The 19914-nt window shown below is 39.2% G+C and overlaps 4 protein-coding genes across 9 annotated transcripts in view; 2 read left to right on the top strand and 2 right to left on the bottom strand.

Annotated features, from left to right (window-relative positions):
• Positions 1 to 146: 146 nt before the first annotated feature.
• Positions 147 to 8685, top strand: rilpl2 (Rab interacting lysosomal protein-like 2). Its single transcript, XM_058070122.1, has 4 exons — positions 147 to 779; positions 3557 to 3708; positions 3832 to 3954; positions 7215 to 8685. Exons 1-4 carry the CDS (start codon positions 486 to 488, stop codon positions 7234 to 7236), a joined length of 591 nt encoding a protein of 196 aa, XP_057926105.1. The 5' UTR covers positions 147 to 485; the 3' UTR covers positions 7237 to 8685.
• On the bottom strand, positions 7579 to 12325 carry kmt5ab (lysine methyltransferase 5Ab). Its single transcript, XM_058070120.1, has 8 exons — positions 12178 to 12325; positions 11966 to 12069; positions 11172 to 11322; positions 10880 to 11081; positions 10714 to 10801; positions 10182 to 10241; positions 8204 to 8394; positions 7579 to 8105 (listed from the first exon to the last, which is right to left on the bottom strand). The coding sequence occupies exons 1-8, from the start codon at positions 12185 to 12187 to the stop codon at positions 7895 to 7897; spliced, it is 1017 nt and encodes a 338-aa protein (XP_057926103.1). The 5' UTR covers positions 12188 to 12325; the 3' UTR covers positions 7579 to 7894.
• A 169-nt stretch (positions 12326 to 12494) lies between these two features.
• On the bottom strand, positions 12495 to 13874 carry mtrfr (mitochondrial translation release factor in rescue). The gene is made up of 2 exons (XM_058070123.1): positions 13447 to 13874; positions 12495 to 13194 (listed from the first exon to the last, which is right to left on the bottom strand). The coding sequence occupies exons 1-2, from the start codon at positions 13720 to 13722 to the stop codon at positions 12964 to 12966; spliced, it is 507 nt and encodes a 168-aa protein (XP_057926106.1). The 5' UTR covers positions 13723 to 13874; the 3' UTR covers positions 12495 to 12963.
• A 216-nt stretch (positions 13875 to 14090) lies between these two features.
• The window catches only part of LOC131127834 (membrane-associated phosphatidylinositol transfer protein 2-like), a 79800-nt gene continuing 73976 nt past the window's right edge, over positions 14091 to 19914 (top strand). For 2 of the 6 annotated variants that reach the window (XM_058070110.1, XM_058070111.1), the window contains exon 1: positions 14092 to 15007. The gene's annotated coding sequence lies outside the window, so the exon portion shown is untranslated. Of the gene's footprint in view, positions 15008 to 19914 lie in introns of all 6 variants that reach the window. The other 4 variants (XM_058070115.1, XM_058070113.1, XM_058070109.1 and 1 more) reach the window with 3 other exon arrangements.

Here is a 19914-nt window from a genome sequence, read left to right as displayed (position 1 = left end):
CATGGTGATCCGTCCGGTCAGAAAGGAGGGGGCGGAGCTACTTCGACCGAATGACCCAGCATGCTATTGGCTAACTGTTCAGCAGACCACACCTCAAAGCACTTTTTACGCATCAAAGCGTCGTTGGTCGATTACCTACGGTAACTCTTTTGGGGGGGGGCATGGTTACGCGGAAGTTACTATAGTATTATTGTTAAAGTAAAAGTACTTATAATGGGCTTGAGGGGGGAAAGGAGTTTGAGTGGGAGCGAGCGGTCTTGACTCGGCGTGTATACTCTTTGTGCTCACCTGTAGCTAGGATACTTAGCCCTCCTCTGCTACCGGGCAAAGGACGCCATTGGCGGAAGAGTGATGGGGGATGTTCCGCTCGTCTGGAAGTCACCCGCTCCCACCATAAACACCACTGGAATCGAACAACGAAGCTAGCAAACGGAGTTCCCACACACTCCTGTTGAGTTTTTGTGAGCGGTGGGTGGGCCGCTAACATGGACTTCGCCGAGGAGTCGTCGCCCGCCTTGGCGTTCGAGAAGGACGCCTTCGAGCTGACAGTTGAGGACGTGTACGACATCTCCTACGTCATAGGACGGGACTTGTTGAGGATCAGCCGCACCGGAGAAGAAGTGTCCGACCTCCAGTTTAGGATAGTCCGCGTTTTAGAGATGTTCGAGACCCTGGTCAACAAGTACAACTTGTCCTTAGAGGAGCTGAAAATGGAGAGGGACAACCTGAAGACCGAGCTGGACCGCATCGTCACGGAAAGAGCCACCGTCCAGGGAAGGGTGAGTAGATATATTTTTTTTAAGTCATGTCCCATCTCAACTTGACTGTTTTATATGATTTTAAAAGGGCAACCCGACACGAAAAGTGACAGATTTGTTTATCCTGACCAAAAACCGCTGAAAATGTATTTTATTTTTTTATTATTTATTTTACCTGTAAAAACCACTGTATGAGTTGCTGTCACCAGCATTGTGGGAATGACAAAGATTCATTCATTCATTCATTTTCTGCCGCTTTTCCTCACGAGGGTCGCGGGGGTGCTGGAGCCTATCCCAGCTGTCTTCGGGCGAGAGGCGGGGTACACCCTGGACTGGTGGCCAGCCAATCACAGGGCACATATAGACAAACAACCATTCACACTCACATTCATACCTATGGATAATTTGGAGTGGCCAATTAACCTAGCATGTTTTTGGAATGTGGGAGGAAACCGCAGTACCCGGAGAAAACCCACGCATGCACGGGGAGAACATGCAAACTCCACACAGAGATGGCCGAGGGTGGAATTGAACCCTGGTCTCCTAGCTGTGAGGTCTGTGTGCTAACCACTCGACCCATGTAATACTTATATTTAACATTTAAATTGAGCTCATTCATTCATTCATTCATTTTCTACCGCTTTTTCCTCACGAGGGTCGCGGGGGTGCTGGAGCCTATCCCAGCTGTCTTCGGGCGAGAGGCGGGGTACACCCTGGACTGGTGGCCAGCCAATCACAGGGCACATATAGACAAACAACCATTCACACTCACATTCATACCTATGGACAATTTGGAGTGGCCAATTAACCTGGCATGTTTTTGGAATGTGGGAGGAAACCGGAGTACCCGGAGAAAACCCACGCATGCACGGGGAGAACATGCAAACTCCACACAGAGATGGCTGAGGGTGGAATTGAACCCTGGTCTCCTAGCTGTGAGGTCTGTGTGCTAACCACTCGACCCATGTAATACTTATATTTAACATTTAAATTGAGCTTTTAAATATAATATTTGCATTTAGATTTAAGGTACAGACCGCTCCAGGGTGAACCCCGCCTCTCGCCCGAAGACAGCTGGGATAGGCTCCAGCACCCCCCACGACCCTCGTGAGGAATGAATGAATGTATTTTGTTTTTTTATTATTTATTTTACCTGTACAAACCACTGTATGAGTTGCTGTCACCAGCATTGTGGGAATGACAAAGATTCAGTTTGTATTTAATATTTAGATTTTTATGCCATTTTTCTTTTTAACATTTGTATTTAGATTTAAGATATAGTTTAACATGTAATACTTATAATTAACATTTAAATGGAGCATTTAAATATAATATTTACATTTAGATTTAAGGTACAGATCGGTCCAGGGTGAACCCCGCCTCTCGCTGGGATAGGCTCCAGCATACCCCCGCGGCCCGAATGAGGATACGCGACACAGAATATGGATGGATGAGTTTATTTTTAACATTTATATTTATATTTATTTTCAAGTATTTGTATTTAGAGTTAATATTTAGATTTTGAGTTAAGTTTTATTTTTTGATTTATATTTATAGTTAAGATTTAGTATTGAAATTTAACATTTAAATTTAGCATTATATATGATATTTAGATTCAGATGTTAGATTTATTTTTGCCATTTGTATTTATATCTAAGATATATTTTTAACAATTATATTTAGATTTAAAGTATAGTTTAAGATGTAATACTTATATTTAACATTTAAATGAAGCATTTATATATAATATTTACATTTTGATTTAAGGTACAGATCGGTCCAGGGTGAACCCCGCCTCTCGCTGGGATAGGCTCCAGCATACCCCCGCGGCCCGAATGAGGATACGCGACACAGAATATGGATGGATGAGTTTATTTTTAACATTTATATTTATATTTACTTTCAAGTATTTATATTTAGAGTTAATATTTAGATTTTGAGTTAAGTTTTATTTTTTGATTTATATTTATAGTTAAGATTTAGTATTGAAATTTGACATTTAAATTTAGCATTATATATGATATTTAGATTTAGATGTTAGATTTATTTTTACCATTTGTATTTATATTTAAGATATATTTTTAACAATTATATTTAGATTTAAGGTATAGTTTAAGATGTAATACTTATATTTAACATTTAAATGTAGCATTTATATATAATATTTACATTTTGATTTTAGATTTATTTGTACCATTTGTATTTAGATTTAAGGTACAGATCGGTCCAGGGTGAACCCTGCCTCTCGCTGGGATAGGGTCCAGCATACCCCCGCGGCCCGAATGAGGATATGCGGCATATAATATGGATGGATGAGTTTATTTTTAACATTTATATTTATATTTACTTTCAAGAATCATTTTTAGCATTTGTATTTAGAGTTAATATTTACATTTTGAGTTAGTTGAATTTTTTAGATTTTTTAAGATTTCGTATTTATATTTGACATTTAAATTTAGCAATATATATAATATTTAGATGTTAGATTTATTTTTACCATTTGTATTTATATTTAAGACATATTTTTAACAATTATATTTACATTTAGTTTCAAGATTCGTAGATTTAGATTAAAAAAAAAATATTTACAAATATCAAGTTTAGAAAAAGTGTATTTTAGGTTTATTACAGGCTAATTATCTTTGACGTTTATGATAACTTAAGTAAACCATAACTACCTGTATTTTTTTGGCACAACAAAAACTATAAACAAATGGTAGAAACTCCAATGAAAACATCATTTAAAGATATAAGTATTGTTTAATGACAAGATTCTTTTTGTGATTGTCTCTATCAAGCAAACAGTGGGCCCAAACCAACTAGTAGTGGACCTAAGTGACCCCAACAGGCCACGCTTCACTATGCAGGAGCTGAAGGAGGTTCTTCAGGAGAGGAACCAGCTGAAAGCCCAGCTCATGGTGGCCCAGGAGGAACTGCAGCTCTACAAGAGGTCGTAAAGTCTTTATGTGTACTCGAGTGCCCTCCCCATGCTATGATAATGAAGCATAAAAACAGCTTTTATTGCACCATCATGTGTTTTGTCTCGTAAACATGTTTTTTTGTGTTTGTGCAGTGGGATTCTGCCACCAGGCCAAGCTGCCATGGTGGAAGTGGACCTGGACGCACCAGCAGCACCGGAAAACAGTCCGACGGCGAACAACCATTCGAAAGAGGAGAAGACGGCCATCAGTAAACTGTGAGTAGCGTAGTATTTTATGGAAACTTGTGTTAGAGCAGGGGTCTCAAACTCAATTTACCTGGGGGCCACTGGAGCTAGGGTCTGGGTGAGACTGGGCCGCATCAGGTTTTCCAAAAAAAAAAAAAAAACGCATTTATTGAAAACAGAAAAATGAATAAACTTTGCTTAGGTTCCGATTTTCTACAAGAAAAGCTCTGATAAAACATTCCACTGTTCTCAAATATCTTAATTTTTATTTTTCTACACAAAATAAGATGAAAAATAAATAAACAAATCAAGAATAAAGAAAATCAATCAATCAGTAATAAATAAATATAATAATAATAATAAAACGGCAAATAATAAAAACTTAAGAAACCACATATAGTTGGTGGGTAGACAAATTATTTTTTTCAGATTAAAATGAACAAAGCATTATTAGAGCCCTGTAGACATGACAAAACACGACTATAGTCACATTTATACTCTTTTTATTTACAACATATTACGCAACTGCAGGGTCTTGAGACACATGCTAACTCGCAAACTAGAGAGCTAGCGACCTAAACGGCAGTCTTCAAGTTATTTCCTTTAAACTTAAATAGCCAAAAACTTACCACTTCCACACGGGTAGGGAGGATAACTATTAACAGTTATTTAACCTTTAACATGAACATTAATCAAACGTAATAATTTTTTCTGGGTACATGATACCATACAGCATCCATATCAAACTTGCGCGGACCGCACGAACATTAAACTTTCATATCAAGGCGGGGGCCTCAAACTAGTGTGGCCCGCAGGCCGCGTGTTTGAGACCCCTGTGTTAGAGCTTCAAGGTTTACGAAAACTTGAACCTTAAAGACTGTGATATTTACACAAACACTTGTTATGTCTTGGAAAGAGTGATAACTCATTCAATCCCAGCCACTGGTGGCCAGCCAATCACAGGGCACATATAGACAAACAACCATTCACACTCACATTCATACCTATGGACAATTTGGAGTGGCCAATTAACCTAGCATGTTTTTGGAATGTGGGAGGAAGTCCCTGGAGAAAACCCACACATGCACGGGGAAAACATGCAAACTCACTACACCAACATAAACAACACAAAAACTGTTGTTTTACATCCAAATATCTATTTAGTTACAAATCTAATATCATGAACTATGTACAATATTGACATTTAGAACTCAGCTATGTGTGTGCATCAGTGGCGATTGCTGCAACCGAGTGGGTTGTTCAGTTGCAGAAACTGGACAGTCATTGGATAAATGCTAGGCTTGGTCCCACCCATCCATCGGACGCTCTCAGGCTGTGTTGGAAAGCGCATACTAATTACTCCATACTTCCATGCTCATACTATCCACACTCCATACTGCATACCCAATCCATCAGACAGTATGCAAAGCGTTTACACTACAGTGTACTACATGATAACCCACAATGCATTGCGCTCCTACCCAGGCTGAAGCTGATTTCACTTTAGCTCTAAACTTTTTAAATACATCACTTTATTGAGATTTTATTTTAAATCAGGCGAGAAAGTGGCCGTTTAGATCCCGAGTGTGCCATTTATTTGTTCAAATACCAACCGTTTACAATTTTGTTCAGACGAATCCGGCAAAATTTAAGCTAGCCAAAGTGAGCAACGCACTTTGTTGTTTTCACAAAATAAAACACCGCCTTACTTTTCTCATACAAAAAAACATAGTGATAAATCACTGCTTTTACTTTGAAAAAAAGAAGCGTTAGTAAAAAGAAAAAAGTAGAAAAAGTTAGTATGAGTAGTAGCTAAGTATGCGTTTTTTATATATATTGGTTGGTTCGCTTCTTGTTTTCAAAGTAAAAGTAGTGATTTATCACTATGGTTTTTCAATCATTCATTTTCTACCGCTTATCCTCACGAGGGTCGCGGGGATGCTGGAGCCTATCCCAGCTGTCTTCGGGCCAGAGGTGTGGTACACCCTGGACTGGTGGCCAGCCAATCACAGGGCACATATAGACAAACAACCATTCACACTCACATTCATACCTATGGACAATTTGGAGTGGCCAATTAACCTAGCATGTTTTTGGAATGTGGGAGGAAACCGGAGTACCCGGAGAAAACCCACGCATGCACGGGGAGAACATGCAAACTCCACACAGAGATGGCCGAGGGTGGGATCGAACCCGGGTCTCCTAGCTGTGAGGTCTGCGAGCTAACCACTCGACCGTCGTGCAGCCCACTATGTTTTTTTTGTATGAGAAAAGTAAAGGGGGTGTTTTATTCTGTGAAAATAACCAAAAGTGAATTGCTCACTTTGGCTAGCTTAAATTTAGCCAGATTCGTCCGAACGAAATTGTAACGGTTGGTATTTGGACAAATAAATGGCACACTCGGGATCTAAACGGCCACTTTCTCATCTGATGAAAAAAAAAAGTCAATAAAGTGATTTAAAGACTTTAGAGCTAAAGTGAAATCAGCTTCAGCCTGGGTAGGAGCGCAATGCATTGTGGGTTATCATGTAGTACACTGTAGTGTAAACGCTTTGCATACTGTCTGATGGATTGTGTATGCAGTATGGAGTGTGGTATAGTATGGACATGGAAGTATGTAGTAGTTAGTATGCGGTTTCCAACACAGCCTCTGTGGCCCGGATGCTCAACCTCTGCATGGTAATTGGATGATCTGTCTGAGGCGTAATCCCTTTTTTTTGATTGACAGTGAAATGAGCGAATCAGCAATCTTAACATCTAAACCTCATTTTCCAAGTTTTTCATTCCATTGTTCGGCGACTTTAAAGATCCCCAGCAAATTTGTCTTTGTTAAAACAACTAGCGTTGTGTTTGGCGACTCTCTTCTGTCACTCTGCGGTGTGTTTCCCACGGTCACTGACTCAACCCTCACATTGTCGCCACGGCAGCGGCTCCAGCCGCTAGTAAGCTGCACATCTTGGCAGATAATAGAATTGATATATAAATAAACATTTATAATGTAGGCTCCCCCCTCCCAGCCGCCACCAATGTGTCCTGCATGTCCCTAAAATGTCATAGATCAGTCGTCTATGGGGTAGGCTCCAGCTTCCCTGTGTGTGTGTGAACAGGATAAGCAGTAAAGAGGAAGTGTAACGCAGTAAATCTGCCCCATGACACCGTGTTACCGCATGAGGATGAACTCATCGGTGTCCTAACGATATACTTGTGACCACATCCACTCATGCCGCTGATGCAATCCGCGTTTGGTGCCAACTTTACACTTTCTCTAAACCACCCTTTCTCTCCCCTAGGTTTTCATTTAAACGGAAATGAAGACGACGACGGCGAGACGTCTGGAATACAAACTGGATTTGGTTGCAGGTTTTTCATTGAGTTAACTACTTTCTATTTTTGTACTCGAGGTTTTATATGCAACGCTAACATGGTAGGAGTCTATCATCAAGAAGATCTCTGGACACTTCATTAGGGACTCCTGCACACCTTTTACTGTATTGGATCCAATTCAGCAGTTGTACCTAATGAAGTGTCCGGTGTGCTTATTTTTAACTTTGACTGAAGAGTTCGCCAAGCGATGCCGTGTGATTGGCGCACGTTTTTAACTTTATTTGTTCCAGATGAAAACAAAATGATGTGAATATTTGTGTGGCTGTGACCATGAATATCAGCCACTGCACATTTCTGCTCATAGTGTCTTTTTATTCCGAAGTGTACAGCACAGTTCATAATTTACACACGTGGCCGTGTTAGAAGACATGTAACCTTCCATATTCATGATTGTGGAGGCTACAGTTTCATAAGCAGTTGTAAAAAAAACCCAATAACAGGATTAAAATTTGCAAAAAAATGCACATTCCATTTTTTTTTTACAAGTCATTTAAAAAAATGTAAATTGGAAGGAAATTCATAAGATTTTCCCCCGCATGTGACAAAAAAAAAAAAAAAAGTACCGGTTAGTATCCATGCAAAGTATTCAGTGCTTGAGCCACGGGTGAGCCAAGATGGACGCCTTGCTGCGGTCTCCATAGTCGTAGAGCAGCTCCTCGTCGGCCTGGATGTCTCTGGACGCCACCAGGATGAGGTGAGGGACGCTGTCGATGGCGTGCAGTTTGGTCTGGCAGTTGCCCGCCTTGCTGTGGTTGATGAGTCTCCCCAGGCGGCTCGTCTCCTCGGTGGCGTCCACGCTGCCAGGTGGCCGTAAATTAAAAAAAAAATACAAAAAAATGAATCCTTGGCCCATGTTGTGAGAAGTAAATGCCATTTTAGGACAGTCGTGACCCACCAGTAAGTTTTGGAGTGGTACTGGAAGTAGTACATGTAGCAGCCCGTTCGGGGGTCCTGAGCGTAGCGGGCCTCTCGCTGCTTGGCCTCGGCCAGTTCCAGCAGGTCGCCGTGGTACTCCACCACAAAGTCGCCCTTGGTGAAGGCTCGGGACGCGAACACACCTCGACCTTTGCCCTCGATCACTCGCACCTGTGGTTCACAGATATCAGCAATAGCGCAACAACACAGCTGCAACAGAACCAATGTTGGGACAGTGATGACAGTCGCCATGGCAACGTTCTGTAAAACAGGGAAAAGCTGCTAATGCTGAATACAAAGTGCAGCTGTTTGTTTATTGGCCCATAGCACAGTCTAAAAATAACTCAAAAATTGTACAATTTGCGACAATTTAACAGGAATAAAGTCAAAATACAGAAAAAAGTTGCAACTTTTATATATTTAATGGTCTACGAGGGACCAAGTTGTAAAAAAAAAAAAAAAAACAGTAATAACAAAATAAGTCAACTCTTTTTGCCGAAAACACACATATATATATATATATATATATATATATATATATATATGCACACACATATACACATAAAATATGCAGATATTGTCCAAACGCTCAAATTTTGACACAGATATTGAATGTGTATTGCTTACATTGTATGCATTTTTTTAATATTGTGCTTCATGGGAAAAATATATATTTTATCGGGCCAGTAATTATGGGTACTGATCATTTTTGGAAAATCAAAATATTATGGGAATAAAGTCATACTCTAACATGGCTGCTTTTTAATGAGAATAAACTTGTAGCATGAGGAAAAATGTCATTTTAAAAGGAGACCCATGATGCTTTTTCCACTTTCTGACCTATAAATATAGTTGGAATGTTATATTCTCATGTTAAACCATGCCAAAGTTTCCGATTATGACGTTTATTAATTTGGAAGCGACCCCTGAAAAACGTTTGGGATGTCTCAAAACACTCGGTTTGAAGAGGCGTGGTAAAACTTCCTTTGTGATGTCACAGAGAAGTGGCCTTCATTGTGCTCACTTTTTTTTTTCCCACGTAATTAGTTCCTGCCCGTTAAGGCGCTACTTTTGACAGCCCTAATAATGACCCGAAGTCCCTGCATGCACCGAGGTCGCCTTTATAGCTGCCAAAGAAGAGCGTCTCACCCTTCCGCCGCTAAACGGTAGCCTTCAAGTTATTTCCTTTAAACTTAAATAGCCAAAAACTTACCACTTCCACATGGATAGGGAGGATAACTATTAACAGTTATTTAATCTTTAACATGAACATTCCGCGGGCAACACGGTGGTCGAGTGGTTAGCGCGCCGACCTCACAGCTAATTGACCAGGGTTCAATTCTACCCGCTGCCATCTCTGTGTGGAGTTTGCATGTTCTCCCCGTGCATGCGTGGGTTTTCTCCGGGTACTCCGGTTTCCTCCCACATTCCAAAAACATGCTAGGTTAATTGGCCACAGGTATGAATGTGAGTGTGAATGGTTGTTTGTCTATATGTGCCCTGTGATTGGCTGGCGACCAGTCCAGGGTGTACCCCGCCTCTCGCCCAAAGACAGCTGGGATAGGCTCCAGCACCCCTGTGACCCTCGTGAGGAAAAGCGGTAGAAAATGAATGAATGAATGAATGAACATTCCGCCATGTGTGGGCCATTCCGCCCACAATGCAGACTCGCAGGTACATTTTCATGCCCAGTTCCATCTACTGACCCACGCAGAAGGGTGGTCTGCAGAACAACTGGGCCTCCCATTATTACTAAACTTATTAAAAAATTAAATTTGTATATTTTTAAATTGTACTTTCTGGTGGAATTGCATCAGATTAACTGGACGGGTTGAACAATTTCCACCGGTTGGGTCGCCGCTGGTGCAGCCTCAAAGTCTACTACGGCCTGTCAAATGTTACAAGTGTTTGAAATGGTGCCGAGATGCAATGAGAAGAACGGTGCTGCAAATCATTACCTGCATTCCGTCCTCGACGCCGTTCTTTATGAGGTCGTCTAAGTGCTTGTGCTCTTCATTCTGTTGGCAAAGAGACATGTCAATTATTGCAGCTTATTCAGGTGGAACACTTGGTACCCTCGCTGGCCACCACACCGAAACATGCTAGAGCAGGGGTCTCAAACTTGCGGCCCACGGGCCAAATGCGGCCCGCAGGATGCTAGTTTGAGGCCCCCCGCCTAGTTTGATATGGATGCCATATGGTTTCATGAACCCAGAAATGACAGCTTAAAACTGTGTGTACACCGCACACAATTGACGCCATTTTGCCCTGCCCATACGCAAGCGAACGAGCCCGCCTGTTTTGCTTTTTCTCTCATCATCCATGACTGAGATCAAAGCACTGAAAAAGTGTTTTTTTTTTTTTTTTGAAAACCTGATGCGGCCCAGCCTCACCCAGACCCTAGCTCCAGTGGCCCCCAAGTAAATTGACTTTGAGATCCCTGAGCTAGAGTGTACCTAATGTAGTGTCCGATTTGAGGGCCCCACTAACCTTGAGCTCTCCTTTAGTTTTTCTATGACTTCTCCTGATGGGAAAGAAGTCTGTCACCTTCCTGTTTTGGGTAGCGTTATTCTCCGTCCTGAACACACACACACAATAACTACTTTGTCTTTTCTTTCTTCTCCAGTGGAGAGACATGAGTTGGTTCCTCACGCACTTTTTCCCTTTGACCTTGCGAGGGTTCCGACTGCGGGATTTGGGTGGCGACGCCTTACGGTCTCCCACAGGGGTGACGTTTAAGCGAGTCGTCAACTCTTTTTGCTGAGGTTGATGCGAGACTTCTTTCGACACGCGGTCGTCCCGCTCGGCCCCGCCCACTTTGGCTTCACATACAGTAGATTGGAGCTCATTAGGGATGTCTAAAAAAAAAAAAAAAAAAACAAAGTACACACTTAGCACACACACACACACACGATAGTGTTATTATATTCTAGTCATTTGCCACTCGCCTTTCTTGACATTGGACGCAGCTTCCACATGATTGACGTCTGATGCGTTGCCGTCCTGAATCAACATGCTTGACGTGTCACTCAGAGGCAATCGGGGTTTGCCGGGACCATGCAGACTCTGGAAACTGGACTGTGCTTTTCTTGTGCAGTCCTGTCGGGTTAATTATTCAATAAGCGCAGCTGCAGAGTTAATTGTGCATACTTTTGGTGTTGAGTTGTGTTGACATTTAACCATTGAAACCACTTAAGAAGTTACACTTATGTCAGATTTTTTTTTTTACTTTCTCGGCATCAAATATTCAACAACTTCACACCTAATCATAGTTTCATTTGATTTATTTACTTTAATATTTTTCGCTTTTTGCCATTACCAAAATGTGAAAAGAGGAATATATCTAAAGTATAATTGCTCAGGATTTAAGTACTGTTTTTTTTTAGAATTGGGGTTTAGTGGGAACATCATACTTAGTCCCTGCCAGTAAGGTAAACCAGAATATTAGGAACACCTGCAGTATGAAGTACCTAATTATCCAATTAATTAAAGTGACAAGTGGATTTGATTTGTGCATCTTAAAAGCAGTGTTTTTAATTTTACACCATACTCTAATCTATACCTAAACTAATCCAATATGTATTTATAATAGATTTTATACACAATATCTGGAAGTAAATTAGGTAAATATTAAAAGGGGACATGAAGTTGCATCAATGGTGGTTGCTAGTTCGCGGAAGGATACCTGGTTGGTGGACTAGCGAAAAGAACTATTTGTTTCCGCTTTAGCCGTCAAATATACCTTCTTACTTGAAGCCGGTTGGTTTTCTTTTGTGTCCTCGGCGGCGGTTTTCTGTTCTGGGGTGTTTTCGAGTTTTTTGTCCGTCTTTACTTCATGTTGCTTCTCTGTAAAGCATAAAACACCAGTGCCCGGTGTCGTTATCCATCCTTGTTGTTAGCATGTTAGAGCTAGCCCAGACACCAACAAGATAACATTAAAGCGTTTTTGGGTACCTTTTGCCATTTCAGTTTCACGGATGCATGCCCGGCTTGAGTGGTGGTAAATGAAATATACCCCCCTCGATGTCCGCTTTCCGGTTACTCGTATTGTGCGACGGCACAAACAAACTACTGTGCGGTGGAAACGTGGAGTTTAAAATCCTCCGGCGACTCCGATTGGTCATTTCGTACATATGGGCGGGGTAGTCGCCACCAAGGGCGTTCTCTCATTGGCTGCATTGGAGCCCATGTTATAGTAGTGAGGAAAGTCCGTTTTCTCGGGAAGCTTTTTAGATGAGATTTGATACACCGGGAGAAAATATCAGCATGAAAATCACTCATACTCGGAACCACAAAAAGGGTCACGCACTGGTTTCCCATGCAGTATGCAGCAATATTTAAAGGGACACCATTATGCTCACATTAAAGGCTTTATTTTTCTCATTTAAATTCACGTAGGCTAAAAAATATAAATAATAAAAATCCTTATCCACCAAACAGGCACGTCGGATTAATTGTATGAAACACGGCCAGGATTATTACGTTATATTGTTTTATTTAAAAATGAATGTAGATAATAGGTATTTGTCTTTAGCAACCCTGCTAGAACTGATGAGCTCATCATCCTCATGTTCTGTTTGGGCTGAAGTTGTACAAAAGATTGAATGCTCTTATGAAAGACACCATTTTGGGACTTCATTTTAAAAGGGGCCTCGGGAGTGAAAGTTATTTTTAGCCAGCATTTGCACACATAAAATGACCCAAATGCTTATGTTTTCATTCATATTATTCCAATGGATTTTAAAGAGTGTCATTCCCGGGCTTGGCCTCAGCAAGCAGGGCACCTTTAAACAGTCTTTTCCTCTCCAGGTTCTCATTGGCTTTTCTCCGTTTCTCTTGCTTCTTCGCTTCAGACGCTCTCTTCCTTAAGAGGACTTCGCTTTGCGAGCCTTTGTGAAAAACATCCAGTTTCTCTTGCATGATTTCCCGGGCCCGCTTTCGATTGATGTCCACCGATCTGGTTTGATGACACTGCAAGTGGGAAATAGCATATATTTACTAAATCATGTAAGTATATTATCACTACATGCTGCTGCTGTAACATTGCTGTCAATTGCTGCTACAACTCTTGCATTGGATCTCAATGGATTGTGCAACTGTTGCATAGAGTTGTCTAAATTAAATTAGGTGCAGCATTCAGTGTAGTCACAAACATCATGTGGTATTAAATACTCGGGGAAGGGTAAAAGACACACTAGGAATATAAACAAAAGTATGTCTAACCTTCACCACAAGCCCGGAAGGGATGTGCTTGAGTACCACGCAGTTGCTGGTTTTGTTGGTGGCCTGTCCACCAGGTCCAGAGCCTCTGACAAACTGCTCCTCCAGCTCGCCTTCATCCAAGACGGGGAAGTCGATCAGGTCCTTCTTGCCGGCCACCACGACCCATGTGAGGCCAGCTGGAGGCGGGTAGGGGACGCCTAGAGAGTTCCCCCTCCACGTAACTCGACTCCGTAAATTATTGTACATGTAGCAGAAGAATGAGGGAAGCCGCGACATATTTTAAGTACGTCTGTTGAAAAACTTTAAATATTTAAAGTTTAACAGGGTAACACAAAGCCATCTACAGTCCTTGGGAATAGGTCTTATCGCGTTACCTGTGTTTACATCCGCCATCTATTCTTCTTCATGAACAAAGCATCACAGTGGTATAGACTTTGTCGCCCCCAGCGTCAACTAGCTGAACTGCAGCTGAACTGGACGACAGGTAATTTAACTTAATACGTTTAATTTTACATGAAAAACCACAAAACCACAAGTCCTATTATTAGGGATTAAACAAGATGTGGTATCAAGCATTGTATTTTTCTGCAACTTTAACCCCTTTACCATATTTTAAATCAGTTACTTTTCTATTTCTATTCTATTTTTTACACCTACCAATTTACAGTGTACGCGTTTCACCAGCAGGGGGCGATGTTCTGCTTTGCGCTGATTAATTCTGTCAAGTTGGGGAAAGTCGACAGTATACCGGAAGTTAGGCATCCATAGAGACGGAAAGAGAAGCCAGAAAGAAAGACTCATAGGGTTTTTAAAAATATTTATATGTGTGCAAAAATCAATTTGTCCGTACACATCGTAACGTCCAAAAAACACATTAGCCCTTAAAATGGGTGACTAATTGTGTAACTGCAACCGGAAGTCCTGTCGTGACTTGACACTGTGACGTGCTTGAAAGGAGTGTGAGGTCTCGCATTGCTTCATACTTACTGAGTGGCAACTTAACGATGGCGGACCCTCTTCTGGTTCTCTTACTCCTCCCTCGTCTTCATGCGTCTCCTGTCCTTCGCCCCGCACACTACGGCGGCGCTTCACCTGAGCACCAGAGACGGGTCGTGTTTCCCGGATGAGCCTGGCCGCCAACTCCCGCCAAGCGATGCTAGCTTATTCAAGGACATTTTTTGGTGTTTAAGCTAACTTTAGCCATTTCGGCTGCGGTCTCTTCCGCGTTCACTTAAGATGGGAGGGCAGTGAGCGTGTCAGCAATTACAAAGACAGCGTGGATGTGGACGGTGATGACGACGGCGATGATGATTGCGGACGCGGCATCTGTTGATGTCGAGATGAGGGTCCAAACAGTCGGCGTCGTCAAGGATAGCGCCTGCTGACTTCTTTTCGGAGGGGCACGCTCGTTTCACTTATGGCCTCCTTTGTGGACCTCGCCGGGTGGGCGGTGGCTCCTGCTTGACCCCTGAGAGACCCCCCTCCCCGACATATAAAGGTGGATGGACTTTGGACTTGTTTTTATCCTGTGAAGACTGACAGTGAAGGTGTCGCATCTCAGGTATGTGAAGAGACAGCAAGACACATCACTTTGTCATGACTTGTGCTGCCATGTTGCTAGGTAACTAAGTGCTGGGTTTACTCTCGTTCAAATGCACCTTGGTAAAAAAAAAAAACAACAAAGCAAAACACGGCTTGTTCTCACCTACTTCCTTTTGGTTTCATTTACAAGCCAGTAGCATCAACCCTGGTCATAGGTTGAGGCTCAATCAGTGGATTTTCCTTCCAGCAAGTGCTTGCACTCTCTGCAGTTGAATCCCACCCAAAACACTGGCATCAATCATGTTGTGAAGCTAAAGTTGAACATTGCAAGGAAATGTCCTACGTAAGTAGCAATATTTGTCACATGAAAAAGGATAAAAACATAATATTTGGATAATGAAGACTCATATTTTTACTGGAAGCATCTTATCTTAATCCAGGAATACAGAAGTCCTAATAATACTGTGGTACTACTATGTTATGACAGAAAAAAGGTATTTTTAATTGACTAAAATAACAAAATTAAAGTCCTGTTTTTACACCAATGTGTAAATAAAGCTGTAATATGAGGTCTAAGTTGTAATTGACAAAAGAATGCAGTCGTAATTTCATGAGAATAAAGTAATTTTCAAGGGGGAAAATAAAGTAATATCCAAAAGAAGGTCTGGATTTTATCAGAATAAAGCAATATTACATAAAAATGTACAGGCTTTCATAAGAATGAAGTAACATTACAAGAAAAAAATGCCTGATTTTATGGGAGTAAAGTAATAGCGGGAAAAAAGTTGGGATTTTATGAGAATAGTCATATTACAAGAAAAAAAACAAAATATTCATGAAAATAAATTAATACTACAGGCTTTTATGAGAATAAAGTAATATTATAAGAAAAAAATCCAGCATTAAATAAAAAAGTAATTTTACATTAAAAAAAATGCATGATTTTATGGGAGTAAAGTAATAGCGGGAAAAAAGTTGGGATTTTATGAGAATACTCATATTATAAGACAATAAATTAATACTACAGGCTTTTATGAGAATAAAGTAATATTATAAGAAAAAAAATCCAGCATTAAATTAAAAAAAAAGTAATTTTACATTAAAAAAATGCATGATTTTATGGGAGTAAAGTAATAGCGGGAAAAAAGTTGAAAAAAAAATCAAATATTTATGAAAATAAATTAATACTACAAGAATAATTACAGGCTTTTATGAGAATGAAGTAATATTATAAGAAAAAAAATCCAGCATTAAATTAAAAAAAATAATAATTTTACATGAAAAAATGCATGATTTTATGGGAGTAAAGTTGGAAAAAAAATATTCATGAAAATAAATTAATACAAGAATAAGTACAGGCTTTTATGAGAATAAAGTAATATTATAAGAAAAAAATCCAGCATTAAATGAAAAAAAAAGTAATTTTACATGAAAAAAATGCATGATTTTATGGGAGTAAAGTAATAGCGGGAAAAAAGTTGAAAAAAAAATCAAATATTTATGAAAATAAATTAATACTACAAGAATAATTACAGGCTTTTATGAGAATAAAGTAATATTATAAGAAAAAAATCCAGCATTAAATAATAAAAAAAAAAATTTACATGAAAAAAATGCATGATTTTATGGGAATAAAGTAATAGCGGGAAAAAAGTTGAAAAAAAATCAAATATTCATGAAAATAAGTAATACTACAAGAATAAGTGCAGGCTTTTATGAGAATAAAGTAATATTATAAGAAAAAAATCCAGCATTAAATGAAAAAAAAGTAATTTTACATGAAAAAAATGCATGATTTTATGGGAGTAAAGTAATAGCGGGAAAAAAGTAGGAAAAAAAATATTCATGAAAATAAATTAATACAAGAATAAGTACAGGCTTTTATGAGAATAAAGTAATATTATAAGAAAAAAATCCAGCATTAAATAAAAAAGTAATTTTACATTAAAAAAAATGCATGATTTTATGGGAGTAAAGTAATAGCGGGAAAAAAGTTGGGATTTTATGAGAATACTCATATTATAAGACAATAAATTAATACTACAGGCTTTTATGAGAATAAAGTAATATTATAAGAAAAAAAATCCAGCATTAAATTAAAAAAAAAGTAATTTTACATTAAAAAAATGCATGATTTTATGGGAGTAAAGTAATAGCGGGAAAAAAGTTGAAAAAAAAATCAAATATTTATGAAAATAAATTAATACTACAAGAATAATTACAGGCTTTTATGAGAATGAAGTAATATTATAAGAAAAAAAATCCAGCATTAAATTAAAAAAAATAATAATTTTACATGAAAAAATGCATGATTTTATGGGAGTAAAGTTGGAAAAAAAATATTCATGAAAATAAATTAATACAAGAATAAGTACAGGCTTTTATGAGAATAAAGTAATATTATAAGAAAAAAATCCAGCATTAAATGAAAAAAAAAGTAATTTTACATGAAAAAAATGCATGATTTTATGGGAGTAAAGTAATAGCGGGAAAAAAGTTGAAAAAAAAATCAAATATTTATGAAAATAAATTAATACTACAAGAATAATTACAGGCTTTTATGAGAATAAAGTAATATTATAAGAAAAAAATCCAGCATTAAATAATAAAAAAAAAAATTTACATGAAAAAAATGCATGATTTTATGGGAATAAAGTAATAGCGGGAAAAAAGTTGAAAAAAAATCAAATATTCATGAAAATAAGTAATACTACAAGAATAAGTGCAGGCTTTTATGAGAATAAAGTAATATTATAAGAAAAAAATCCAGCATTAAATGAAAAAAAAGTAATTTTACATGAAAAAAATGCATGATTTTATGGGAGTAAAGTAATAGCGGGAAAAAAGTAGGAAAAAAAATATTCATGAAAATAAATTAATACAAGAATAAGTACAGGCTTTTATGAGAATAAAGTAATATTATAAGAAAAAAAATCCAGCATTAAATAAAAAAAGTCATTTTACATGAAAAAAAATGCATGATTTTATGGGAGTAAAGTAATAGCCGGAAAAAAGTTGAAAAAAAACCCCAAATATTAATGAAAATAAATTAATACTACAAGAATAAGTACAGGCTTTTATGAGGATAAAGTAATATTATAAGAAAATAATTTAAAAAATCCAGGATTTATATAAAAAAAAAGTAATTTTACATGAAAAAGTACAGGTGTTTGTTTGTGAGAAGAAAGTAATATTGCATGAAAAAAAATACAGGATTTTACGAGATAAAGCAAATTAATATTGGAAGAAAACAACAGGGGTGTTTCTTCTATTTTCTTTATTTTACCCAAACAGATGTGGACAGGTGGACAGGTACTGTATGTCCACAGCATCCATAATAGTGACATGAAAATGCATTAATGCATTCATGCAAATTAGATAATGATGCAAAAACACAACCTGGAAAGGATTGCGGTCCTGTCGGCTGTTTCCTGTCCACCTGACTCAACCCCGCTTGCTTACATGATTGAGACACAGCAGGAAGTGGCATGAAACCCTCCGCTGATCTGAAGTCAAGCGCCGTCTTGCACTCACGTCTGTGGAGAAATGCAGCAGGCTGGTGTCAAGACAGTGTTATTGGGAGGGGGGCATGTCGAGGCCCGTGTGCCCCCCCCCCTTCTTGAAGTTGCATGAAATGGCAGCAGTTGAGGGCAGGTATGTGATTTTCTGCAGTGATTAGACTCGTGTTGTCCCTGTTACAAACATATGCAGATTGGACGTTGACATCATCACCGGCGACCATGCCGCCATTAAAAAAAAAACGAACAAACAAAAACAACTCTTTCATAATCCTGCTGTAAACACGGCAGCTCCACAATGCATTTGCCGAACCAGTTTCTAGAATGGGGCGTGCCCCTTTTAGCCCGGAGGAGCTTCTCACACGCGAACGCACACGCAGGGCGTGGCCTGCTCAGTATGCAACACAAGAATCTCTTCATCAAGTTCTAACTAGGCTTGATTGAAGACTTAATACCTAGTCTGTCTCAGGTTATATACTGCATCGTGGAATCAGTAGGCAACGTTTACATGGACGCACGTATCCGGATTGAAAGCCTCAGCGGAATTGCACCAGTTGGGAATATTGGGACCCCGTCATGTTGAGGCAGGTGTGTCCCTTGATGGTTTGTTTGGAGGGTTTCCTCCATAAGTAGAATTAGCTGTAAAGTCTCAGCAATGTCTTTGTTTAGTCGTCCGCATCATGGTGAAGGTGTCTGGGCCGGGGACCACCAGTAATGTTTAGGTGATGCGGGGGGTCGCCATGGCAACAAGAGACACAGTTTTTATAGGCTCGTATCATATGTTGTCTTTATTTATTTATTTATTTATCAGCAGACTGCATTTTACACCTCCCTTGTTTGTCTTCATCGCTCTCGTTCGTCGATGGACACTTTATTAGGTACACCAGCACCGTTTATCATTATTAAGCCTGAGCCAGTGCACAAAATAAGAAATCAACATCATTTAAATCAAAATTTTAAATGGAATGAACATAATGAGAAAAACAAGCACACCTTATGCTCATAGTAATTCTTATAGTAAATAAATATGATCAATAATAATAAATCTAGGCCACCATTCCAGGGTGTACCTCGCCTCTCGCCCGAAGACAGCTGAGATAGGCTCCAGCACCCCCGCGACCCTTGCTAGGAAAAGCGGTAGAAAATGAATGAATGAATAATAAATCTAAATGAAAATAATACCCAGTTTTGATTTATATGTCTAAATGATTGAAATAATTCTTCATATTTTATGCACTTATATTATAAATTACTTTGTTAAATGTCCCCTCAAAGCCGCTATATACAGTAAATCCGTCCATCCGTCATCCATCCATCCATTTATCCGTCCTTCCATCCATTCATCCATCCATTTATCCATCCATCCGTCATCCATCCATCCATTTATCCGTTCTTCCATCCATCCGTC

The sequence above is a fragment of the Doryrhamphus excisus genome, chromosome 4 (genome assembly GCF_030265055.1).
Source record: "Doryrhamphus excisus isolate RoL2022-K1 chromosome 4, RoL_Dexc_1.0, whole genome shotgun sequence".
NCBI lineage: Eukaryota > Metazoa > Chordata > Actinopteri > Syngnathiformes > Syngnathidae > Doryrhamphus > Doryrhamphus excisus.
Note: the sequence above shows the minus strand (reverse complement) of the source record. Positions and strands in the feature narration are given on the sequence as shown.